The 27,242-nt window shown below is 43.0% G+C and overlaps 1 protein-coding gene across 1 annotated transcript in view; it reads right to left on the bottom strand.

Moving 5' to 3' along the window:
• The window catches only part of LOC120940997 (lipoxygenase homology domain-containing protein 1-like), a 470,937-nt gene that overhangs the window by 310,762 nt on the left and 132,933 nt on the right, over positions 1–27,242 (bottom strand). Inside the window, exons 14-16 of the mRNA XM_040354208.1 lie at positions 25,342–25,518; positions 16,162–16,374; positions 14,596–14,773 (exon numbers count right to left, since the gene is read on the bottom strand). Of these exons, the coding sequence (XP_040210142.1) occupies positions 14,596–14,773; positions 16,162–16,374; positions 25,342–25,518 (568 nt within the window). The remainder of the gene's footprint in view (positions 1–14,595; positions 14,774–16,161; positions 16,375–25,341; positions 25,519–27,242) is intronic.

Here is a 27,242-nt window from a genome sequence, read left to right as displayed (position 1 = left end):
TATTAGAGCCCCATGTCTCTACAGCGAACGTTGTGCCGCGTGAAACTGGTATTTAGAGCCCTGTCTGTTCAGCGACGAGAATCCAAATTGCTGATCTTTTGTAGGAACATCTAAACACCAGAAAAAGTGACCAGGGCTGTTTATAACTTCCAGATCACTTCACCTGTGTTTAGAAATTCTTAAAAAAGGTATGTCAGTGTAGCCCCCGTAGGGGTTGCTGAATGTAGTGGTTCACCTATCACCCTGCCCAACCCCACATTAATCTCTTAGACACTCAGAAACATAGAACAATCCATAAGCTTTGTTTTTTTGTTTTTATTAAGGGGATTGAACTTGGATGGGAAGTGGGAAATTATGGTATGCTCAGGAATATTCAGTGCAACTTGCTTGGGACTTTTATATACACTCCAGTATACACACTCCAGTCTTCTCTCCAGCACAAACTCTTGCTTAAGACCTCTCATCCTTCACTCCTCTAGCACTTCACTTGCTGCATACCGTTACTCCTCCAAAACTTCCCTTGCTGCAGACTGTTACTCCTCCAGACAAGCTAACACCGCATGGTAGACCTGACACTAATTCAGCCAGGCCTCAGTGAACTGCCTTTTGCGAGCAGGGACCTCAGGCCCCTGTGGTGTAGAAATAGTTCAAGTGCTAACTGTCCTCTGCTTAGCTACCAATCCCAGATAGCTCTCTTCAAGCCCTGCCAGCCAGCTGGGCTGCAATGACCTCTCATGACCGCCCTTCCCACAGTCCTCTCTTCTTGTTCTGCGCCCATCTCAAATTGCAATCTTCCAGTTCTCTCAGGCGTTCCTCCCCAGTCCTCCTGACTGTGCTACACTCACCAGCCCTTCTGCCTGCGACCAGTTGTCCTCCCTGGACTCCCTTAGCAGTGTTTTCTCTCACTGTCCTCTCCTTGCTCTCTCATGTGCCTCTCCTCCAGGATCTCTTCTCTCCTCCTGGATGCACCCGAGCCCTGGCCCAGGGTCACCCCGCTCCCCCCAGACTGGGGAGCTCCCTGTGGGCCCAGACAGCCTTCACAATCTCTCACTCCAGCTTATCCACCCGACAACTCCTCACCAGCTGGGCTGCAATGACCTCTCATGACCGCCCTTCCCACAGTCCTCTCTTCTTGTTCTGCGCCCATCTCAAATTGCAATCTTCCAGTTCTCTCAGGCGTTCCACCCCAGTCCTCCTGACTGTGCTACACTCACCAGCCCTCCTGGCTGCGACCAGTTGTCCTCCCTGGACTCCCTTAGCAGTGTTTTCTCTCACTGTCCTCTCCTTGCTCTCTCATGTGCCTCTCCTTCAGGATCTCTTCTCTCCTCCTGGATGCACCCGAGCCCTGGCCCATGGTCACTCCGCTCCCCCCAGACTGGGGAGCTCCCTGTGGGCCCAGACAGCCTCCACAATCTCTCACTCCAGCTTATCCACCCGACAACTCCTCACCAGCTGGGCTGAACCTGGGTATTTCAAGGAGGCCTGCCCCCTGCCAATACAAGTTGGGGATTGGTCAAGACTCCTCAAAATACCCCAGACAGCTTCACCTCTCCTCTCCTCCTCTCTTTCTAGCATCTTCTAGAAAGAAGAGAGCGATGAAGGTGATGCTACCTGTGAGTCACCCAGTCGTGCCCTGAGCCACTCCCAGCACAGAATAAAAACAAACAGGCCAAACAGGCCTGCCTAAATTTTCCTACGCTATCAAAAAAATCCCTACTCTAGCACCTACCTAAGTAGAGGGTGATACATTAGTATAAAGGAGGCCTTAAAATTGAAAACTTGAACTGACACACATTCACGCACACAATGGGTTTTAGACTAGATGGACCTGTGTCTTTTTCCAACCCTACCTGCTATGTAACTATATAGCTCCTAGCATCTTCCGGAGGTACTCTATGATTCTACAGAACCCTGGTTGACAAAGGCTGATCTAGACCAAAACATAAAAAAAAACAAAGTACACCTTTACAGTAGATGTGCATTCTATTTTCCATAATTGGTTGCTGGAATCATGTGTAATAAGAAGATAGACATAACTTAGCTAAACTCATGTTTGGCTACCTGCCTGCTGTGCTTTGTGATCTCCACTGATTACATGAATGCATTGCAGCATAATTACAATTTATGGCTCCTGGTAGGGAGTTACTTAAAAAGGCGAATGTTCATTAAGCCTAGTAATTAATGTAAAGCTGTGTTTACTTTATTTGTCAAACCATTTGCAAGAAAAATATCCATGTTTGGGCATGTACAGTATATGAATGCAGATTCACCTTATTTACTAAGCTTAGTGAACAATACATACAGTACACTTTCAAAAATGAACATTTACTTTGCAATTAGTCCCTACTCATTTAGTAAAAGTTGAGTTTTGAAGATGTTCATTTACTAAAGACCATTTAAGAAAAGTTGCAAAGTTATAAATCTACTGTGATGCCGCGTACACACGATCATTTTTCAGCATGAAAGAAAACGTTGTTTTTCAGCATGTCCAAAAAACGAAGTTTTTCCAACTTCATCATTAAAAACGACGTTGCCCACACACCGTTGTTTTAAAAAAATTATGAACAAAGTGCGGTGACGTACAACACGTACAACGGCACTCTAAAGGGGAAGTTCTATTCGTCTTTGGGCTGCTTTAGCTGATTCCTTGTTAGTAAAAGACGATTCGCGCTTTTCTGTCTGTTACAGCGTGATGAATGTGCTTACTCCATTATGAACGGTAGTTTTACCAGAACGAGCGTTCCCGTCTCATAACTTGCTTCTGAGCATGCGCGGGTTTAAAACGTCGTTTTAGCCCACACACGATCATTTTTTACAACCCGAAAAACGACATAGTTTAAAACGACGTTAAAAATGCAGCATGTTCGGAAAAAAAATTGTCGTTTTTCAGAACCTGAAAAACGATGTGCAGCCCACGCACGATCATTTTAAATTACATTTTTTTTAAATGATCGTGTGTACGCGGCATAACGTTTGCCAAAACCCTTCAATGTATATCATTTTTAGCTGGAGGATAATTTCTCCACAATAAAGTAAAGCTTTATTCTAATGTATTCTTTAATTACACATGTTTCCTCACTCCAAGGAGCAAGCATTATACTCTTACATAACAAGTTACATCCACATATCTGTTCACTGTGTGCTATTTTTATAACAAGACAAAAAATGTCTGCTATTGTTCCACAGTAAGTATGCATGCTGGCTTCCATAAATCAATGAACATACACTACTATACAATATAACTCATTACAGACAATGACAGAGCTTCTGGCAGAGTCCTGTCTGTGACCCTCTGTATTGTCAGCTGAAAAACAATGAATTTACAACAAATTACTATCCATGTTTCTTTTATGATCAATAAAAATAGCTGTATATATAAGAAGGAAAGATGTATAAGCCTATACATTTTCCAGGACAGACAACAATACAGGATTTGCATAGCCGGCCATGTGTTGTGAGCAGTGCCAGGAGAAGGTCCTTTAGTACAAAAGGTAAAAAGGCCAAAGTGCCCCCCCCCCAACCCTTCCCAACTATGAGCTTGAACTACTTCAGCAGCATAGGTTGCAGGTCCTGAAACTTATACTTTTTTGCACCCTTCTGCTGAAGTGTTTGAGATGTCCACCTTTTCTGTCTACCCCTGGGCCCAGGCCCTGGTTGTGAGCAGAGTTGAATTACCCATTTGCACAGAAGGTGGGGGGCAACATCTGTCTCTCTTATGTGGCTCTGAAATTGCTTATCTGCTGACCTACTCCACAGTTTACTCCATGCACTATAGCAAACATTAGTAGTGGATTACGTGGCTGTGTTTCTATCCACTTTTGCTGACACCCAAGCAGCCTCACACCTTGTTCCTTTCCTTTTTTGCTCTGACCTGTATGTAGGAGATGACGTCCCTCAATCTTCTGCAACTGTTGGTTAGCATATGGCACTCTGGGGGTTTGCAGTTTGCATGACATACATGGGCATTGACAATATATTACTGAACTTGTGCTCAGGAATTTTATATCCTGATATGTACTTGTCAGGAAAGACGTCTGCAGAGTACAGCTGATGTCCCCCGGTGCACGCCTGTGTGCAGGCGCCAACCAAGGACGCTCAGAACGGCCGCGTGTGCTTCTGTAAATGCGCATGCGCATACCTGTCACCAGAACTGGCACCAGTCGGCCTATTTAAACAGAGCTGTGACACTGGCTTATTGCTGCTTGGTCTACAGCGTTTACCTGAAATCTTGATACCTGTATGACTCCTGATACCTAAGCTTACTCCCTGATCTGTACCCGTTGGCTGTATTCCACCCTTTGCTGTTATTTGTAGTACATTTTCCACCTATTTTTTAAATAAAGACAACCTAAGGTTTTTTTTGGAAGTGTGGCTGTCCATCCTTTCAACTTCTACATTTTGCCTCGTGCATTGCCGGCACTCATGGCCTCCTGAGCAGCTACTGATTGTCCAGCAGACCCACCTTGAGCGGTAATTTCTCTTTCCCTTAATCTGCCTGTCTGTTGCCAAAACTGGTCAGTGACCCGACTACGCTTCTGCCTGCTGTTCTGTACCTGATCTGCCTGTTGTTTGTTGCCAAAAACCTGCCTGTGACCTGACTACGCTCCTGCCTGCTGTTATACCTGTCTGTTGTCCACCCGGCTCATCTGCTTCCTGCTGTTCATCCCAGCTGGCCATCTGTCAAGTCTGCCAGTCTATCTGCCACCTCACCTGCCTGCTACCAGCCAAGTCTGGCTTCCTGCCTGTGAGTTCCTGGCTACTACCTGAGAGATTTCTTATGGCCAGCCTTATTCACAACTCACAATCCATTGTCAAAAGAATCTGGTTCATGAGCACAAGTATTCACAGAACAGTCACAGGCTTCTTTATGAATTGCACCTTGGCCTTAGAAAGTGGATGGAGCTTTACTGAGTACTACTTTTAAGGCAGCCCTGTCTCTAAATCGAGGATATCGTATAATACTGACAGTATCCTGCAAAAAAAGATGAATAATAACTGTTTTAGTGAGCAGAATCTCATCTGACGTGAAGAGTTTTGGGCATTGCTGCTATCTGACAATTCTGGGTGTGTCAGATACCAGGTCCCCTTTACAGCATCCAGCAGACAACACAGAAGTGTTAGATAGGAGTGGCGCTAAGAACTCTTGAAGACAGTAAAAATTCTACTCACCAGAATGGTGTGTCTTCATCTTCCTAGTTGAGTTAGGGCTTGTTCACACTTGACTAAACTTCGAACACTTATCAACACTCACAAACGCTCCTATAGCATTAGTATGGGTGTTAAGCCTCGTACACATGATCAGAATTCCATCAGACAAATCCTTGGATTTTTTGTCTGAAGGGCACTGTCCGTGAACTTGGTATGCATACACACGGCAGAACATTTTCAGCCAACAAACACGAACGTAGTGACGTACTACGTGGTTTTTCAGCTCTTTAGCGACACTCTTTGGACAACTTCTGCTAATGTTGCCTTATGGTTAGCTTTGCTTCCGAGCATGCCTGTTTGCACTTTGGATTTTAGTCCGACGGATTTGTGTACACACGATCGGATGATCCGACGTAACACATTTGTCGGACAATTTAAGAGCATGCACAGCCAACATCTGTTGTTGGAAATTCCGACAACAATTGTCCAATGGAGCATACAAACGGTCGGATTATCCGACAAAACATGTCCATCGGACAATTGTTGTCGGAATATCTGATTGTGTGTATGGGCCTTTACTCACATTAATGACTGGCATTTTACAAGCCTTAAAAATGCTTCCTGAATGCCCTATGGGCAGTTTTGAAGCGTTTGATGAGCGTTGAGGCGCATTAAACCTGCTCTACAAATGCATATTCCATTACAATAAATTAACTAATCTTAACGCCCCGTAAACCGCACTGCATCTGCCTGCCAGAGCGTTTGCCAAGCATTACCATAGACTTGAATAGGCTTCAAATACCTCCTGTCTCGACATTAGGCTTCAATTTTGAAGCAACGCGACGCTAACGCTTCATGTTTTGATAGTATGAACAGCACTGTCTGCTGTCTATTGCATCTTGTCCATAGGCATTTGAGGGGTGTTTTTAATGCCTCTCAAACGCCTGCTTTTAATGCCAGTGTGAATTTTAGTGACAGTCATGTTAAGTTGTTCCTAGCAAAAATGTAGTTATTATTGATATGTATTAACTATAGTAGAAATGCAAAGTAGAGAAATTATCAATATAGGCTTTGTTGCCTGCAGACAATTATCATTGTACCGTCCTCCAGCCCTTCACGAATAAACTGCCTCCTGCTACAATCAAATATTTCAAATATTAACTCATCAGTCCAGAGCACCTGCTGCCATTTTTTTGCACCCCAGTTCCTATGTTTTCAGGAATATTTGAGTCGCTTAGCTTTTTTTCCACGTTGGAGGTATGGAAATTTGCCTGCAATTTTTCCACCAGTTCTATGCTGATTGCGCTACTGGAAATTCTCTGATGTTGAACAGAAATAAGTATGATATGTGTTTCATCTGCTGCATTAAAGTGGATGTTAACCTGATTCATGAAATTTTACCTAAGCACATATATCTGTAATGTTTTCTTATCGCTCTCCAAAGCACTAAGTCCCATGTCTTTCTGCTGCTCCGCTCTTCTGTTATCAGCATGATAACTTCTGACAAGCTCTCCAACAACCAAGAAAAAAACAGCCTGAAATTTGTGTCGGGGAGGTTGCTATAAATAGATTAGCAGAGAGCTGATCTATTCAGAGCACAGCTCTGCACATTCCTTCCTTTCTTTGCCCGTGTGGAAGGGGGGTTATGTGCCTTTCCTCTAATCAGTTGTCACATAGTGTATGCCAAGAATACACACAGTGCTGAACAGGAAGAAAAAACAGGAAGTATGTAGAAAGCTGAAGACAGCAGATATACATGTAAAACGTACGTAGGAAGATTTGTTTTATCTCTGTGTATCAGCTGAGGCTGTTTATTTCACTGGGTATATGTGAGGATTTGCATCCACTTTAAGTTTCCTTGGCCGACCACTGTGTCTACGATACATAAAGTTGCCTATTTCGTTAAACGAGCTTGAACAGCACATCTTGAAACCCCCGTCTGCTCTGAAATCTTTGCCTGACCTTGCTGATGCAGTGTAACTAACTTGTGTGCTTGGTCTTGCCATGGTGTATGACCTGTGACATGAAACTGATTCCACAATTTACTTTAGTAGCAGAGCTTGACTGTTTCTAACTCAAGTTTAAGCCTCCTACACAGCTGTTTCTGTTTCAGTTAATATTTGTGTTAAAACCTACATATGAAATTGGTATAATTGGTAAATCATACACCTGACTCTAATCCTACAACATCCCTGACTTTGTGCACGTGTACAAAGTGTGCAAGTCTAAAGCCTCGTACACACGACCGATTTTCTCGGCAAAAACCAGCAAGAAAACTGCTTCTTGCCGAGATTCCCGTTCGTGTGTACGAGGCTTTCAGGCTTCTCGTCAGGAAATCTGGCCTGAATCTTGACGAGAAAAAAAGAGAACCTGCTCTCTTTTTTCTCATCGAGATTCTTGTCGGCCTGTTTCCCGACGAGACACCCGATAGTGTGTATACTTACCTGTCACCATGGAAACCCGCGCATGCTCAAAATGACTTTGACGCATGTGCGGTAGCTTCCATGGCATAGGTAGGGTGAAGCAAGATGGCGGCGACGGCATCGAAAGTGACAAGCACATGCTCGTCGTACACGATGACGTCACCGCAGTTCTTTTGAAACGAAAGTCTGTACACTCGGGCGGCAAGAGTTTCTTGCCAAGAATCTCGTCAGGGAAAACGACAGGTTTTTCCTGACGAGATTCTCAGTCGTGTGTACGAGGCCTAAGAATTGATGCTGGTTTTAAAGTGGTTGTAAACCCACTTGTTGGACTTCTACCTATAGGTAAGCCTAGAATAACGCTTACCTATAGGTAGTGGAAATATCTCCTAAACGTGCGCCGTTTAGGGGAAATTTCAGTTGTAGTCCGTCGAAAATCTTCACTGCGAATGCGCGGGGAAGAAACAAACAAAGTGCCGTTTCTTCCTAAGCTTGTGCCGTGAATTGCTGCTCCCGTGGGCATGCGCGGGAGTGATGTCACGCGGCTCTGGCGAATCACAGCGCCGGAGTCAGCTGCCCGGAAAGAAGAGGACACAGAAGATGGACGCTTCTGTGGGGACATTGCTGGATTCTTTTGCAGGTAAGTGGCACATAATAGACTAGTATGCTATGCATACTAGCCCATTATGCTTTTCATTTACAGGCTGTGCAGCGGACTAAAGAGGAAGTAAAACCCATCAGGGTTTACTTCCTCTTTAAGCCAAAGGGCATCAAATATTGATTTGATTAAATGTTTCTTCTGTTTGCTCATTTTGCATTTAGTAAATTGATAAAAATAAACAATACAAATATATATTTTGAAAGCATTCTTACTTTACAGATTTTTTTTCCCCACCTGTCTAAAACATTTGCACATACTGTAGTGTTCCTAAATGTACTTGGGTCAGATCAGAGTGTTATAAGCAGATAAGTGTGATCATTCCCTAGTTCTGCTAGTCTGATCTTTACTTTAATGCAACTGCAAGCCTGGCCTTTTCACCAACTGGCTAAATTAACCACTTCCATACCAGGTACTTACGCAGCTTCCCGCCCAAGCCAATTTTCAGCTTTCAGCACTGTCGCACTTTGAATGGCAATTGCGCGGTCATGCTACACTGTACCCAAACAAAATTGGCGTCCTTTTTTCCCCACAAATAGAGCTTTCTTTTGGTGGTATTTGATCACCTCTGCGATTTTTTTTTTTTGCGCAACAACTAAAAAAAGGCTGAAAATTTGGAAAAAAAATTACGTTTTTATTTTTTTCTGTTAATTTTTTTGTAAATAAGTTTTCTCTTTCAATTACGGGCACTGATATGGCGGCACTAATGGGCACCGATGAGATGGCACTGATGGACATCGATGAGGTAGTACTGACGGGCACAGATGAGGTGGCACTGATTGGCGGCGCTGGTATGCGACACTGATGGGCACACATAGGCGGCACTGATGGGCACACATAGGCGGCACTGATGGGCACACGTAGGCGGCACTGATGGGCACACGTAGGCGGCACTGATGGGCACACATAGGCGGCACTGATGGGCACTCATGGGCGGCACTGGGCACTCATAGGCGGCACAGATGGGCACTCATGGGCGGCACAGATGGGCACTTATGGGTGGCACAGATGGGCACTGCTAGGTGGGCACTGGGCATGGATGGGCACTGTGGGGTGGCACTGATGGACACTGGGGTGGCGCTGATGGACACTGGGGTGGCGCTGATGGACACTGGGGTGGCGCTGATGGACACTGGGGTGGCAGCACTGATTGTTGCCAGTCAGTGCCCATTTGTGGGCACTGACTGGCATCTTTTTTCTTTATGGTTTTTTTTTTTTTTTTTTTTTTTTAGACTTTTTTTTTTTGGGCTTTTTTTTTTTTTTTTGCCCACCCTGGTGCTCCAGGGTGGGCATCCCTGGTGGTCCAGTGTGGCGATCCGAGGGGGGGCTGCGCTGATAAACAATCAGCGCTAACCCCCCCTGTCAGGAGAGCCGCAGATCGGCTATCCTCTACTCGCGTCTGTCAGACGCGAGTGAGGAAGAGCCATCGGCGGCTCTTCCTGTTTACATCGTGATCAGCCGTGGTTGGACACGGCTGATCACGTGGTAAAGAGTCTCCGCCGGAGGCTCTTTACCGAGATCGGAGATGCAGGGTGTCAGACTGACACCCCGCATCACCGATCGCCGCGATGCGCGCCCCCACGGGCGCGCGCGGCATGAAATCCTGCAGGACGTTCTAGAACGTCCTGTCAGGATTTCATAACCACTTCCCGGACGTAAATCGGCCATAGGCCGGGCGGGAAGTGGTTAACCACTTCAGCCCTGGACCATATTGCTGGTCAAAGACCAGGCCACTTTTGCGATTCGGCACTGCGTCGCTTTAACTGACAATTGAGCGGTCGTGCGACGTGGCTCCCAAACAAAATTGCCGTAATTTTTTTCCCACAAATAGAGCTTACTTTTGGTGGCATTTGATCACCTCTGCGGTTTTTAGTTTTTACGCTATAAACAAAAATGGAGCGACAATTTTGAAAGAAATTAATATTTTTTACTTTTTACCATAAAAAATATCCCCCAAAAATATATAAAAAAAAAATTTTTTTCCTCAGTTTAGGCCGATACGTATTTTTCTATATATTTTTCGTAAAAAAAAATCGCAATAAGCGTTTATTGATTGGTTTGCGCAAAAGTTATAGCGTTTACAAAATAGAGGATAGTTTTATGGCATTTTTATTAATATTTTTTATTTACTAGTAATGGCGGCGATCAACGATTTTTATCGGTACTGCGACATTATGGCGGACACTTTTGATACATTTTTGGGACCATTGTCATTTTTATAGCGATCAGTGCTATAAAAATGCATTGATTACTATAAAAATGCCTCTGGCAGGGAAAGGGTTAACGCTAGGGGGCGAGGAAGGGGTTAAGTATGTTACCTGGGTGTATTCTAACTAAAGGGGGGGTGGACTGACTTGGAGAAATGACTGATCGCTGTTCATACATTGTATGAACAGACAATCTGGCATTTCTCCCCCTGACAGGACCGGGAGCTTTGTGTTTACACACACAGCTCCCGGTTCTCGCTCTGTAACGAGCGATCGCGGGTGCCCGGCGGTGATTGCGCCCGCCGGGCACACGCGTCGGTGTCAGGGGTGAGCGGGGGGCACGCGCGCGTCCCTATTGGCTGCTCGGCGAGATGACGTAATATTACGTGATCTCGCCCAGCAGAGCCGACCTGCCGGCGGCTGGTCGGCAAGCGGTTAAAAAAAATCCCGTCAACAATATTACTAAAGCCTTGTACACATGGGCCAATAAAAAATAAATCATCAGCCAATGGCAGAGAGTACGGTGTGTTCTATCGGGGGGTTCCCCTTTCAGAACACAATAGCTCAGCAGGGGAGACTGCTATACTAACTTTGCATAGTTAGTACTAGAAATGTGCATTCGTTTTCGTTTGAATTCCAGGGATTTTCGTGTTCGTTTTAACAAACCATAACGAACCCGCAGAATCCAAAATCTGAAAGATCCGAAACAAAAAAATGCTTTATTTTTATATCTATTATATTTTTATATCAATGCAACAACAGTTCGATATAGATAGATAGAAGATCCGACATGAAGGTGACAATAGCGATCTGTGTCTATCGGACCTGAATGTGCCTAACCTAAATCTATTAGTCCAAGATATGTGTAAAGATTACTAAATTACTTAGACAAAAGAAGAAGCCATCTACCTTAGGGCTGTGTCATGTCTGCGAATCTAAGGCCCCGTACACACGACCGAGTTTCTCGGCAGAATTCAGCCAGAAACTCGATCGGAGCTGTATTCTGCCGAGAAACCCGGTCGTCTGTACACTTTCGGCCGAGGAAACCGACGAGGATCTCATTGGGCCAAATAGAGAACATGTTTTCTATTTCCTCGTTAGTCAATGAGGAAACTTGGCTCGCCGAGATCCTCGGCGGCTTCACAAGGAACTCGACGAGCAAAACGATGTGTTTTGCCCGTCGAGTTTCTCGGACGTGTGTACGGGGCCTCAGAGTTTTACAATGTCTCATGGGATGTGTAGTTCTGCAACAGCTGGAGGGCCGTAGTTTGAGGATCCCTGCATTACAGCATTGGAGACCAGAAACCTGATCATCTGGGTATCGTTATCCTCCTGATTTCTATTTCACCTAACAGTGGTGTCTGACTTGGTTTTATATTATCAGAACTCTGGAAACCATTTTATTTATACCAGTTTGGAAGCACTTTATTTATTATTATCCCGGCAGCACATATTGGATCACTGTGCAATAATTATTAAGGTTGATGATAGCGCTGTATTAACCCCTAATTCAGCTAAAAATATATGATTGCTGCGGGCAGACATTTACGATCAAATGCTCCGCCCATAGGCTATAGAATAATTCTAATGTTGTTTAACTAGTAGTAATAATATTAATTATAATATTATATTACTAGTAAAACAACATTAAAATTCTACTATAGCTTGTGGGCAGAGCATTCGACCATCAATGAACGATTGCGGCGGCGTACAGTCTAGGTGCTTTGTCAAATCTTCTTAGAACATCCGACAGACATCATAAGACCGCGTACACACGGGCAAACATGTACGATGAAACCGGTCCGCCGGACCGTTTTCACCGTACATGTCTGCCCGGGGATTTCTGTACGATGGCTGTACTAACCATCATACTGAAATCCGCGCGTAAACAATACGCGGGGCGTGTCCGCGCCGTCGTTGCGACGATGACGCGGCGACGTGGGTGGCCCTGCCAGTTAAATGCTTCCATGCATGCGTCAAAGTCATTCGACGCATGCGAGGGATGGTGGGCGCTCGGACATGTACGGTAGGTCTGTACAGATGACCGGACATGTCCGAGCGGGCAGGATTCCAGCGGACTGTTTTAAAACAAGTCCAGAAATATTTGCCCGCTGGGAAAAGGCCCGGCGGGCAAATGTTTGCTGGAATCCTGCACGCTCGGGCCTACACACGACCGAACATGTCTGCTGAAACTGGTCCGCGGACCAGTCAGCAGACATGTTCGGTCGTCTGTACGGCCCATTAGCCTTAAATTTATTCAGATTTTTGGACGAAAGCTTTTTTTAACAAAACAAAATAAATAAAAACTAATTTCAGGAGTAACTAACCAATTTTTTTTTGTACGAAACCGAAATTCCGAAACAAAATATTTCAGTGTGCACATGTCTAGTTTTGCCAGGCATTTGTCTAGTGGAAAGCCTTCCTGGAAAAGTCATAGATGCAAGAGCAGCAAAAAGATGAACTACGTTTGATTGAATGTTTTCAGTGGCAGGAACCATGAATTATTATTAATTTGCTGCAATGCTCTCTTGTAATCATATATGTCTATAAATAAATAATAATCTCCAATAAATACCAAATGATCAATTAAATATACATGTATTAGGAAACCAATGTGTCCATGCCAAGTTCAAGTGCAAACAAAAGTTGTGATAAAAAGATACCCAATAGACTCTGTATCCAGTGAAGAAATGTGTGACAAGAAGACCTCCACCATGATTCTCCTTTGGGCACCCTCTCATCTTCTAGATATGACACCCACTACAAAGGTCATATTGTCATCTGGTGAAAACATTCAGGCCCCGTACACACGACCGAGTTTCTCGGCAGAATTCAGCCAGAAACTCGATCGGAGCTGAATTCTGCCGAGAAACCCGGGCGGGTGTACACTTTTGGCCGAGGAAGCTGACGAGGATCTCGGCGAGGAAATAGAGAACATGTTCTCTATTTCCTCGTTGTTCAATGGGAAATTCCGGCTCGCCGAGATCCTCGGCGGCTTCACAAGGAACGATAGGTGTTTTGCCCGTCGAGTTCCTCGGACGTGTGTACGGGGCCTCAGGTTTTTACTGCATTGCTGAACCTCAAAGGACCAATGTAAGTATGCATGTGCTATACTCTCTCTTGCACAAAACCTCCACTTTTTGATTCAAATACTCCTCATGGCTCAGGTGGTACGGGGTCCAAAAAAACAAAACTGGCCTGGTGCTCACTGCCAGCCCGCATAACGCTCTCTCGCCAGGATTGCTGTGAACCACTCATGGCTTTGGGCGTAGTTCTAAGCAATTTTGCAGTCATGTGTAAGCAGCAGCACAGCTATATTTTAAAGAGATAAGCGGTTCTTTTCATTCTTTACATAAGTGCTATTTTTGCTGTCTTCAATAAAAAAAAATTACAGTGAGCACTATGCCAGTTTTGTTTCTCTTGGGAGATTGTTCAACCCCATACCACCTGAACAATTGAAGACTGTCTGATTCAATAAGTGGAGGTTTTACGAAGCCGAGAATGACTCCTATGTGCAGTTCAGCAAGATAATAACCTTTGTTGTGGGGGTCCTATCTAAAAGGTGAGAGTGCTCTCAAAGGGTAATCACGATGGAGGTATTTTTGTTGCACATTTTCCCACTAGATACTACATTTATGGTGGACTTTTTTGTCATTGTGCGTTTAAAGACTTTTGTTTTCACTTGCACTTAGCACTTTGATATTGATATTTATGACACATTGGTCTATCAACACATCATTGAATGCTGTGCATTCAGTGAGACAATAAAATGTGTTTTCTGAATGGGGCCTGTGCTGAGCAAACAACTGCAGCAGGGCAGATGTTTGCCGTGGGATCTCGATGCAGGTGCCTACTACAGTGATTTCCAGCTTCCATGGGCATCCCACAGAAATAGCACATACATACTTACATTGCTCCAATCTCGATCAAGTTAACTATGTAGAAATTGCTATGCCTAAACTTCAGCTTTAAAAAGCCTGTTATTTACAGAGCTCAACAGCTCAAGCTTAGATTTACACACATCTAAGTGTGTAAAAACAAACCTAAAACAAACTTAAAATATATCATTATCTGTGGAATGAACATTTACCATATACAGGATCTTCATTATAATTAATAACACATCTATATTGCTCAGCCATTTATTTGATGCAATACATACATTTGATGACCTTGGGGTACAATAAAATATTCTTCTCTCCTGTATGAATCACTGGTTTTACAAGTCCATTGGGCATCAGTCCAAGGTATATTCCTTTATTTCTCACAGATTCCAGAGTCACTGACCCATTTTCATAGTTTTTTTCAACTTTGAAATGACAGTATTCATCCCCTGTGCCCTGCAATAAAACGGCTGTTTAGACATTTGCAACAATAAGCAGGGTTGCTTTAAAGCACTTGCAGGCCCAAGCCAAGTATTTTAATAGTGGGCTGTGATTTACAGTTTTAATAGGAAAGGAGCTTGAGGTGATTGTAGCCATATCAGTGCACTTGCAACAAAAATAAATACTGTCTGTGATACTTTTCTCATTTGCAGTAACATTCAGGACAAGCGTTTGGGGCTTTTCCTTCTTCTTGGTCCAAGAATTAGTGTTTAGGCTGAGAAGAAGGGAACTCCCTGAAAGCATGTTCTGAAAATGTAACTGTTAGTGCAAATATTATTATTATACAGGATTTATATAGACAAAGTGTTGTAACACGAAACGCGTTGGGGGGACTCCACTGCCGCCTCATTTGTATATCGCGTTTGTTATCCCAGCTACATGTAAGTGCAATAGCTACAATAAATATTTTATATTTTTTTAAACGAGATTACGCTATGTGGCCATTTTCCTTTTCTATCCCCTCACATTGCTGATATTCACTGAGAACAAGTTTCGATATCCAGCATCAATTTCCACTGTATGTTTTGCTGCATCTTTACCATCGACGATCGGAGGTCATGGTGTATATCTATCTAGGATTCTTCCAGTTATCGACATCTTGGTTTATTCCATACATGCTCGTTTTGATTCACGGAGACATACGTCCCCCTGAGTCCATCCCTTCCAGTAAGTTCACAATTCTCCCGATGGTGGGTCATCACACTTCGTATTAGAAGTCATGATTTTGTGTTTTCAAGAAACACTTGGAAGTTGCTTCCTTTTCTTCAATCTTTATACTTCATTTCATTTTTTCCTGGCACTTGGTGGACTATTTATTCTTTCAATTTTTTTATTTATGGACTTTAGTTCATTATTTATGGTACACTATATTTGATTATTCATATCACAGTGAGTTATCATCACTTGGTCACTGTTACTGTAGTTATTATCATTTGTGTCATTTGTTCATTATATACAATGCTTGATATCACATTTTGTATTGTTTAAGCGCTTCACTTATACACCTATTTATAAACTTTTGTAAGTCAAGACTTTCATCTTAAAACTAAAATCCTTATCTATAAAAGTTCAGGATCTTCAAACTGATGCATTGACGTGACTGACATAGAAATGCAAAATGCTTTACCCATTTGTTACTCTATCCAAAATTAAAAAAACAGCTTTTGATATAATTTAACACACTGTAACATTAAATGAAGTAATATATTTATTAATTCAACAGAGTTTATAAAATTTGGTAAGTCGAGACTTTCCTCTTAACACTACAATCCTTATCCATAAATGTTCAGGATCTTCAAACTGAAGCATAGACAATGACTGACATAGAAATGCAAAATGTTTACCTCTCCATCACATTTGCCATTCTTTATTTGTAGGTACATTCTGGGCCATGTTACACTTTCAAACATACACACTGAAGAACCAGTTTTGTGGACTCTCCAATATGATTCCACGTTCTGTTTTCCAGTTCCACTGCAGGACCCATCACGTCTCAGACACAATGCCTGGCTCCAGTTTGTGGCGAGGAGTATGATAGCACCGCTGTGGAAAATTCCCTAAAACGCAAACATAAACATATCTACTGATTCTAAGTGTAAATGATGTCATTCTCATTTCTCTTTCACAAAGAAAACCTTAATTGTACTGATCTAAATTATTTTTCCATGACATGGACCTAATTTTTTAAGAAAATTATCTTGTCCCTTGAGTAGTTTGTAGGAAGTCTTTCCACTTGCCTGTGACCAGGGCTGCTGATAGGGGGGGGACCACCAGTCCTCCTGTAGGGGGCCCGGGCACACAGGGGGGCCCGGGCACACCTGAGGGAAGGAGGGGCAATTACAGGATACCCTGTGCAGCTCTCGGCAGCAGCTGAAAATCCTCCCGCCGACTTTTAGCTGTTGCAGGGAGAGACACGGACACAACTGCTGGCTTCCTTGTCCTGTTAAAAAAAAAAAAATGTAACCCTGCATTGTTTTAATCCCTTGTAAAAAAAAAATCTGAAAATTGTATAAAAATAATTTGTAAAAATTGTAAAATAAAATAATTTATTAATTAAAAAAAATATATAAAATGTTTTTGTTCAAAAATGTTAAACTATTTAAAAAAGGGCTAATTCACACCGGTAGACTGTACGGGGCCCCGTACAGTAGCAGCCCTGCCTGTGACTGTTGAATGTTCCAATGATAGGATGAATTTAACAGTAAGATCATGAATATTTTGCAGTGTTACCTGTACCTGACATGTCTGTTCTAGCTTTATCCAGCTGCCCCATCTTGCAGAAAGTCTAAGGACTGAAGAAACCCAGAGAAGACACAGGGCCGGCACTTGGGACTACTTAAGGACTTAAGGACTGGTGAAGATGCATTACAGTTAGGCTATAGATGATGGCAATTCTGCTTACAGTTGTGTGCTTAAAGCGGTTGTATACCCTCAAAAAAAAAATTTTTATGCCTTTTTTATGCAAAAGGCATAATGAGCTAGTATGCACCGCATACTAGCTCATTATTAAATACTTACCTTAGAACGAGGTGTCGGTAACTCACCTGTTCCACGGCGAGGTAGCTGACATGTTGCCTCGGCGTGTCTTCCGGGTTTTGCGACTCCAGCGCTGTGAGTGGCTGTAGCTGTGATGTCGTCACTCCCGCGCAAGGTCTGGCGTCTGCCGGGCTTTCAGCTGAGAACCCCCTGTGTGCATGCGCCACTGCAATAAGTGGCTCATTGCAAGGGGAATATCTCCTAAACCATACAGGTTTAGGAGATTTTTTTTTACCTACAGGTAAGCCTTATTATAGGCTTACCTGTAGGTAAAAGTTAATAAAATTACAATACAACCACTTTAAGTATTCCATCTATTGTCCTAATAGTCCTTTCAATTTCACCAAGCAATATTTAAAAAAAAATCAACAGCCACTGGCACCCAGTTATTTTATTGCCCACTTCAAGCTGAGGTTCTCTCCCTGAGACTGTCATCGCCTCGTTTCCATTTATGCAATAAAAGATACAAGTAGTCATAGGCGTGCGCACAGGGTGTGGCAGGTGTGCACAGGCACACCCTAATCACCATGTGACTTGGGAATCTCTGTCCTCAGCCACTTTCTCTGTCTGAAAAGTGAGATATCAGGGGTCTATTTAGGCCCCTGATATCTCACCAAAGCACCCCAATGGTGCTCCTAAAAAATTGTAAAAGAAAATAGTAAAAAATTATTGTAAAAAAAAATGCAAAAAATAATAAAGAAAAAAAATTGTAAAAAGTAATAATAAAAAAATAATAAAAATAAACTACTGACAACAGTCCCTGCCCACTGACACCATCAACTGTTCTACTGACACTGTCCATTGCCCTACTGCCCTATATCTATATATCTATCTATATCGATAGATATACTGTAGATAGATATATCGCATGTGTGTTCGAGCTTTAGGTGCACACCCTAATGTAATAGGCTGCGCACATCTATGCAAGTAGTACAGGACTTTTGAGGTGTTTAAATAATAAAATGTACAAATGTTCATTAAAATCATCAGATTATTTATCGCAACTCTATTAATATTCATAAATAAACCAGGAACCACATCATTGTCTCATTCGTCAGTGACATGATTGGAATAACATTTTCCATGCTGCATTGATGTTATGTTCTTAGCATGTTTTGCCAGATACACGGCTTCTTCTGGAGTTATCATAGCATGAAGAACTAATCACTAACACAGAATACAGTAATCTCATTCAGGGAAGGGGAACCATTTACTCCTATATTGTGGTATTAATGCCTGCCAGCATAGATAGAGTGGTAAGAAGGTGACCATAAGAGAGATAAAGGGTCCTGGAAAGAAACCATATGTATAGTAAGCCACCAGAGGGCACCAGAAGACCTTGCCTCTGCTGGTGAGTTTGTGAATGGTATAAGGTTTGGCAGGTGTATTCGAATGGCTTCCATGTGGCTTCAGCAAAAATAGTTTCCATTTGCATTAAGTACTGTCTAAATGTAATCTGTTCTGACCCCGAAAGGGAGAACATTACTTGTATGACTTCGGGCTGGACAGAAAGGCTGATTTCTGACCCCCCCATCTGTACCATGATATCCCGTACAGCATCAGTTTTCAAGCATACATATTGTTTCTGGACATTTTTTACTAGTCTGTACCAGGCTTTATCTATTGTACCAGCTAGGAGGAGAACAAGTGTGCAGGAAATAACTTTTTTGGGGGTAAAGTGGGGGATTTCAGTTCTCAGTGTCAGGCATGTGACGTCCCGTACTCCTGAGACACAACTGACAATGACACTGACTGATAATCTCCATTTAACATCTTATGACAGAACTTCCCGAGCTCTGGTAAGTAGTGCTTGTATATGTGTTTGGTTGGAGATTGTCTGTGGGGTCCATTGATTGGAGGTTTGGACATATCCTCCATTTTATTGCTGGCCATTTATTTTTTTTCTATAGGAAGTTCTCACACATAGTCTTTTTCCTTCTTAACTTCCCTGGCGATATGATTATTTCAGATTTTAGGTGCTGAAAGCGGTACAATTATTTTGCATGGAAATTTGGCGTTTTACATTGTAGGCCTGCAATTCTTAGGCTCCATTCACACCTAGGCGTATTTACGCCCGACGCCCGACGCTGAAATACGCTGGAGGGGTGATTAACATTGTCGGCTATGGAGATGGTTCACATCTCCACGCCGAACGCCGAAACGCCTGAAGCTCAAAACAAGTCCCGGACCCTTTTTTTCAGGCGGCTTTCGGCGTTCGGCATAGCCGACAATGTAAAATCACCCCTCCGGCGTATTGTAGGCTAAAAAACGACGCGTTTTGTCGCGGCAAATCGCGGGACAAAATGCCGCAATTTGTTGTGGCAAATCACGCTACAATACGGCGCGTTCAGGTGTGAATGCAGCCTTAGGAATAACTTGCTTAAATCTGTCCGAACAAGAGTCTAGTAGACATCCCGGGTATAATAAAATTTAAAAAACAAAATCATAAGTTATAATATAATAAATAACTATAAATAATTATAACAAATAATAATATAATTATAATAAAAATTATTCAATAATGTAATCAAATCAGAAACACTGAAATTTGCTCAGTTGCAGAATTGTCGCTGTCATTACTTTTATTTTTCACTATCGCTCAATTCTGCAAGTGATTATAATTTATTATCGCTGTTTTCTAGCTGCTCTAAAACCACTTTTGACATAAAGGGACACTTTTTTGTTGCTATGGACAATCTCCAGTTTCCAGGCAGAAAGAACAGTTTTTATTATATAAAAAAACATGTAGGACACTGGGCAGACCACTAGGGACAAGGGGGGTGAGTATTTTTTACATACAGTACTGTAATCTATAAGATTACAGTATACTGTATGTAATGTGTTTATTTACTTTTTTGAATTTGGCGCCGATTTCCGCCCCTGTGCGTCGTAACGTCGCAGGGAATGTAGCTTGGCGGCACACCGCTCGATCACACAGCAGAGAGGCATCGCAGGATCCAGGGACAAGGTAAGTAATTCCCTGCCTGTGGATGCTGCGAGGCGATCCCGAGTCATGCTCGTGGATACCGCTTTTGGTTCTGAACTTCCACCGCCAGGGGGTTAAAAGGCGAAGTTTGAAAAAGACAAAAAGTGTTTTTATTACAGTAGGGAAAACTTTGTAGCGTCTTTATAATTAAGGTGTTTTCTTGTAAGTATATAAAATACCTATAGATGTACTGTATGGGGAAAATATATGGTGGGCTTGGGCTATCGATAATATATAGATATGGGTTGTTTTATTTTGGATAGTGGATTCTCTTGCTCAGTACTGTTCTCCCTTTTTTTCTATGTAAGAACTAATACGTAATTTTCGATTATGCTAATTAACCAGTTCATGCCCGATAGCAAATTTATTCCTACCGGCTGGCCGCTCTGTGCAGAATCACGTATATATATGTGATTGTGCACTTCCGGGTTTGGATGCTCGTGCGTGCCCCCCCGTGGGCTCGCTTCCGCTATGATTTTACACAGCGGGAGCTGATCATCAGGACTTGTGGACCCAATTTCTGCCAGGACCCACTAATCGTTCTTCGTTACTCTGACATAATGACAGTCTGCCTATGTAAACAAGGCATACTGTCATTCTGGGAGTACAGAAGACATAGATCCTATGTTTCTGTGAAGTGGGAACACCGGTCTATGTCTTCCAGTAGTAAAAGCACCTCCCCACAGTTAGTAAGCACTACCTAGGCTTACATTTAACCCTTTGATCGCCCCGATGTTAACCCCTTCCCTGCCAGTGTCATTAGTACAGTGACAGTGCATATTTTTAGCACTGATCACTGTAGTAGTGTCACTGGTCCCCAAAATAGTGCCAGCTAGGTGTCCGATTTGTCCGCAGTAATATTGCAGTTGCTGATTGCCACCATTACTAGTAAAAAAAATATTTAAAAAAATATCCCATAGTTTGTAGACGCTGTAACTTTTGTGCAAAGCAATCAATACATGCTTATTGGGATTTGTTTTACCAATAATATGTAGCAGAATACATATTGGCCTAAATTTATGAAGAAATGTAAAAAAAAATGTATTGGATATGTTTTAGAGCAGAAAGTAAATTGTGGGCCGCTCTTTCTAGCGCAAAAAATAAAAACTGCAGAGGTGATCAAATACCACCAAAAGAAAGCTATATTTGTGGGAAACAAGGGCATACATTTTATTTGGGTACAGTGTCTCATGACCATGCAATTGTCAGTTAAAGTGATGCAGTACCGTACCGCAAAAAAATGGCCTGGTCAGGAAAGGGGGTAAACCTTCCGAAGCTGGAGTGGTTAATAGGTTACTACCACACTCAGGGTGAAAGATATTAACACATACAGACTACAGGCATACCCCGATTTAAGTACACTCACTTTAAATACACTCGCGAGTAAGGACATACCCCCGAGTGTATCTAAAGTGCCTTACAAGTACTGTACAGACATTTTGCAGCCGCTGTAGAAGAAGCTGAAGCTTTGAGAGCATAGCCCGCCCTGTTCCAGTGTGCCCCTGACACCCCCAATACAGCCCCTGAGACCTCAACTACAGCTCATGACACCCCGAATACAGCCCCTGACCCCCTACTACACCCTAGAAGTGAAAAAAGGTATTGTTTCACTTTAAGTACATTTTCGTTTTACATACATGCTCTGGTCCCATTGTGTACTTAAAAGTGGGGTATGCCTGTATTTTACCCTGATCCTGAAGAAGGTTGAAAACATGCAAAACGTACTGACCAATTTACAGTTAGAAAATAGTGCTATAATTACTTATATTGTACTTATAATATAGGGTATTGGTGGTAATAAATGAATGAGCTGTGGCATACAACTAAATGTATTAAAGTGGTTCTAAAGGCTAAATGTTTTTACCTTCATTAATTTAAAAAAAAAACTTCTATGTCTGCTGCTCCCCACACAGCTCCCCCAATACTTACCTGAACCCCCTCTCGATCCTGCGATGTGCATGGGAGCCTCGCTGTCCTAGGCCTCTCTCTTCTTATTGTCTGAGACACAGCAGTGCAGCCATTGGATCCCACTGCTGTCAATCACAGCCAGTGAGCCAATGAGGAGAGAGCAGGGGTTGGGGCCAAGCCACAGCTCTATATGTCTTATGGACGTATAGAGTGGGGCTTGTGAGCGAACATGCACCGGTGCCCCCATAGCAAACGGCTTTCTATTAAAAGCACTGGTAAAGAGGGATAACCACCGGTGGGGGACCCAAGAAGAAGAGGATCAGGGATGCTATGTGACAAACCATTGCTCAGAGCAGGTAAGTATGACATGTTTGTTATTTGAAAAAAAAAAAAACTTTTGATATCACTTTAAGTAATTGTTTTATTATATATTATATTTGATATATCTTTTGTATCAATAAATTTAATATTTTTGTATGTTAGGGCTTTTTTGTCTATGAATTCCAAAGTACTATCTTTTAAAGTCCTACTCGGTATCAGTATTAATGCCTAAAATTAAGAATGACAGTACTTTAAAGAACATTATACTCAATAACACCTCTATTACGCAAAACATTGGCTAAAGGATACCTAGAGGTCTGTTGAGGGTTTTACTCAATGAGAAACAATACATAATATTTAAAGTGGATGTAAACCCCATTCATGAAATTTGACCTAGGCACATATATCTGTAGTGTTTACTTATCTCTCTCCAAAGCACTAAGGCTACTTTCACACTTGGGTGGGGGGGCGTTAGCGGTAAAGCTTTTAACCCCCGCTAGCTGCTGAGGAAAGGGTTAAAAGCGCCCAAAAAGCACCGTTGCCAAAGTGCTTTGCAGGCGTTTCGGCAGGGCTGCCCATTGATATACACCGCTCCCTCGCCACCCCAAAGATGCTGCTTGCAGGATTTTTTTCCCATCCTGCAAGTGCACCGCTCCACTGGAGAGGCGCTTTTCATGCTCTTTACAGGCACTATTTTTAGTGCCAAAACGCCTGTGAAAGTAGCCTAAGTCCTGTGTCTTTCTGCTGTTTTGTTCCACTGTTATCAGCATGGTAACTTCTGACAAGTTCTTCCACCACCGGAGATAAAACCAGCCTGAAATTTGTAATGGGGTGGGTGACACAAATAGATTAGCAGACAGCTTGTCTATTCACAGCACAGCTCTGCACATTTCTTCTTCCTTTCTATGTGGAGAGGGGGTGTGTGCCTTTCCTCCAATCAGCTGTCACACAAGAATCCACTTCTACTGCTGAATGAGCAGGTACAAATTCTAACACAATGTTAAAATTCTAAAGAATGTATAAAGGTGAAGACAGCAGATATACATGCAAAACTTATGTAGGGAGATTTGTTTCATCTTTGTGTATCATCTGAGGCTGTTCACTTCACTGGGTATAGGAGAGAGTTTACATCTACTTTAAGTACTAAGGCCCAGATTCACAGCCGAGATACGACGGAGTATCTCAGATACTCCGTTGTATCTCTGAGGCCCCGTACACACGACCGAGGAACTCGACGTGCCAAACACATCGAGTTCCTCGTCGAGTTCAGTGTCCATTGACTAACGAGAAAATAGAGAACATGTTCTCTTTTCGGCCTGACGAGTTCCTCGTCGGCTTCCTCGCTGAAAAGTGTACACACGACCGAGTTTCTCGCTAGAATCCAGCTCCGACCGAGTTTCTGACTGAATTCTGCCGAGAAACTCGGTCGTGTGTACGGGGCCTGAGAGTATCTATGCGACTGATTCATAGAATCAGTTACGCATAGATAGCCCTTAGATCCGACAGGTGTAATTGTTTAACACTGTCGGATCTTAGGATGCAATACCGCGGCCGCTGCTGGGGGGAGTTTGCGTCGTAAACCAGCGTCGGGTATGCAAATTAGTAGTTACGGCGATCCACAGCGGTTTTTCGCATTCGCTACGTCGCTGCTAGTCTAGTTTCCCGTCGCAAAGTTAGTCGTCGTTTTTGGTGCCCTAACTTTACACAGCACACGTATGTGCTGTATAAAGTATGGCCGTCGTTCCCGCGTCGAAATTTTTTCCTTCTTGCGTAAGACGTCCGGGAATATGGAAGTACGCTACGCACGTCGCCGTTTGAAAAAATGATGTCACTTCGCGCAAAGCACGGCGGGAAATTCAAAAGGGAGCATGCGCAGTAGGTCCGGCGCGGGAGCGCGCCTAATTTAAATGGCACACGCCCCTTTGAATTACGCGGGCTTACGCCGGAGGCCGCCGGCGGAAGTTTTCTCGCAAGTGCTTGGTGAATCAGGCACTTGCGATGAAAACTTGCGGCGGTATAACGTATCTACGATACGTTACGCCGCCGCGATTCTATGTGAATCTGGGCCTAATTTCCAAAGGTTCCTCTGTATTAAATGAAATATATACCGTATTTATCAGCGTATAACGCGCACGTTTTCCCCTTAAAATCAGGGGGAAATCGTGGGTGCGCGTTATACGCCGACCCCCGCTTTCTGAGCACCGCCGCCGACATATACCGAGTGCAGTACACTCGGGTACACTCGGCTGGGCTCGGCCACGCTCGGCTCCACTTGTGGTCACGCCCTGTGCCACCTCCTAGCCTTTATGCGAGAGGAGCTGAGCGTGGCCGAGCCTAGCCGAGTGTACTGTGCTCGGTATACGTCGGCGGCGGAAATCAAAAACAGCGCGGAAGAAGCGGGGAGGACACCACGAATGCCGCAGACGGACGCCGGACCGGACAAGGCCGCCGATGGCTGCCGGGCAACTGTAAGTAACTGTAACTGTAAACTGTCAGTATTTCTTTTTTTTCCTTAGGATTCCCTTCTAGGTTTGGGGTGCGCGCTATTCGCCAGTGCACGCCATAGGGCGATAAATACGGTATGTATTTTGTTTAGCAATAAACTCTCATATGTAGATAAATCATTATCATTATTTAGTAATTGCATTTATTTTTAATTTGCCCAAAAACTATTTTTTAAGTGAGGAATTAAGTTTAATGAGGTATGAGATATGTGAACTAAGTGCATTCTAAATAAAGATATGAACATCCAAGTTATCCAAACAATTTTTACCTTCACGTGCACCGCAAATTCTTTGCAAATGTCAGCATAGCCTGTAGTGTTGTCATCTGCAGGTTCACCATCAATGTTAAAGGAAATGGTCATTCCTGGCATTCTAGTAGATTCCAAAGTTACACATCTGTTTAACTGAATATGAACCAGCAGCTCACATAGAACACCACTGTTTTCCTGTATAAAAACACAGAATAAGACAATGATAACGCTCCAATTTAGGCAATGGACAAAGCATTTTTTCTGTGCATGCATATTTTGAGATATTATTATAATATTCATCTAAAAGTATTTTAAATATCTTTAAGTCCTCAGGCACATGGATATTTGTATAAAATATGCGTAGAGTAGAACCTGGGAACCTGCATGTGGGGAGCATAGCCAGCCATAGAAGTGAATAGCTGCACGCTCTTAAGCCTGGTCGGATTTTCAGCGGACAAAGCTTTGGACTTTTATCCGAAGTGCGTTGGCTGTGAACTTGTCTTGCATACAAACGGCAAACATACACAAAACTACGTGTTTTTTCAACTCTTTAGCGCCACCCTTTGGGCAACTTCTGCTAATGTTGTCCTATGGTTAGAATTGCTTCCGAACATGCATGTTTGTACTTTGGATTTTGGTCCGATAGAGCATACAAAGTGTCCGATAGAGCATACAAACGGTTGGATTTTCCGACAAAAGCCTGCCATCACACAATTCCCATCAGAAAATCCAATTTTGTTTATAAAGCTTTACGCTCATATAGATTTCAATGCTTCTGTGAACCTGTGCATGCTTTTACAATCTATTTTTCTAAATGCAGAGATGTATCAAACATTGGGATTGATTTACTAAAACTGAAGAGTGCAAAATCTGGTGCAGCTCTGCAAAGAAACCAATCAGCTTCCAGGTTTTTTGTCAAAGCTTAATTGAACAAGCTGAAGATGAAGCTGATTGGCTACCATGCACAGCTGCACCATATTTTGCACTGTCCAGTTTTAGTAAATCAACCTCCTTGCATGCACATGCGCAGCATTTACACAAGTACAGGGGAGTGTAGTCATTTACTTACTTCTATGGTCAGCTGGATGTCCTACCTGCTGGTGATTTGTAAGCTAGGCATATTTAAAGTGGGTCTTTACTGCATCTGAGCACCACAACAAAAAACACTATATAATACATTTTTAACATTCAAAGCAAACTTCACTATCCATCTATGTCTCTAAAGTTTATTTTGTTGAGAAACCACTTTAAAAAAACAACCCAAGCATTTCTGGCCATGGCCATCCTGAGTAAGGGCAAATGATTCATGTAGCATTTACTTCCCGGAATCCATCTTCCCTTACAGGGCTGATCCTAGGGTCACAGGTGCCTGGGTGCAGAAATATTTCTGGCGCCCCTACACGAGCGTCGTCATTTTACTAACTCCTCCCCTTTACAAATGTTTCTATGGCAATGACTCAACCACAGAGACGCTTCCCCTTCTTCATTACCCTGGGATCCTTACATGATCTCTTAACAATAAACAAAATACAGGAAGAGAAGCAGAGTACTTTATTGGGACCTGGAGAGGGGCCTCTGTGATGGACACAGAGAGGGCTTCTGTTAGAGAGTCTGTTAGATGTTTGGCGCCCCCACCTCTGCAGGCGCCTGGGTGCAGTGCACCCTGTGTACCCTGCCTAGGATCGGCCCTGTTCCCTTATCTCAAGCATGCATGCAGGAGAGTGTTAGCTGAGATAATCCCTATTCCTCTGCTGCCCTTCTGAAGACTCATGGGATGTATGACATGTATGACTAGGTAAGAAACCAGGAAGTAACTGAAGAAACATAAAAAAAAAGTTTCAAACAAGTAAATAGGATATCCTTTCCTATCTATTTAATAATGCTAGCAGCATAAGGATTAAAAATAACTAATGTTAGCA

Source organism: Rana temporaria, chromosome 5, assembly GCF_905171775.1.
Source record: "Rana temporaria chromosome 5, aRanTem1.1, whole genome shotgun sequence".
NCBI lineage: Eukaryota > Metazoa > Chordata > Amphibia > Anura > Ranidae > Rana > Rana temporaria.
Note: the sequence above shows the minus strand (reverse complement) of the source record. Positions and strands in the feature narration are given on the sequence as shown.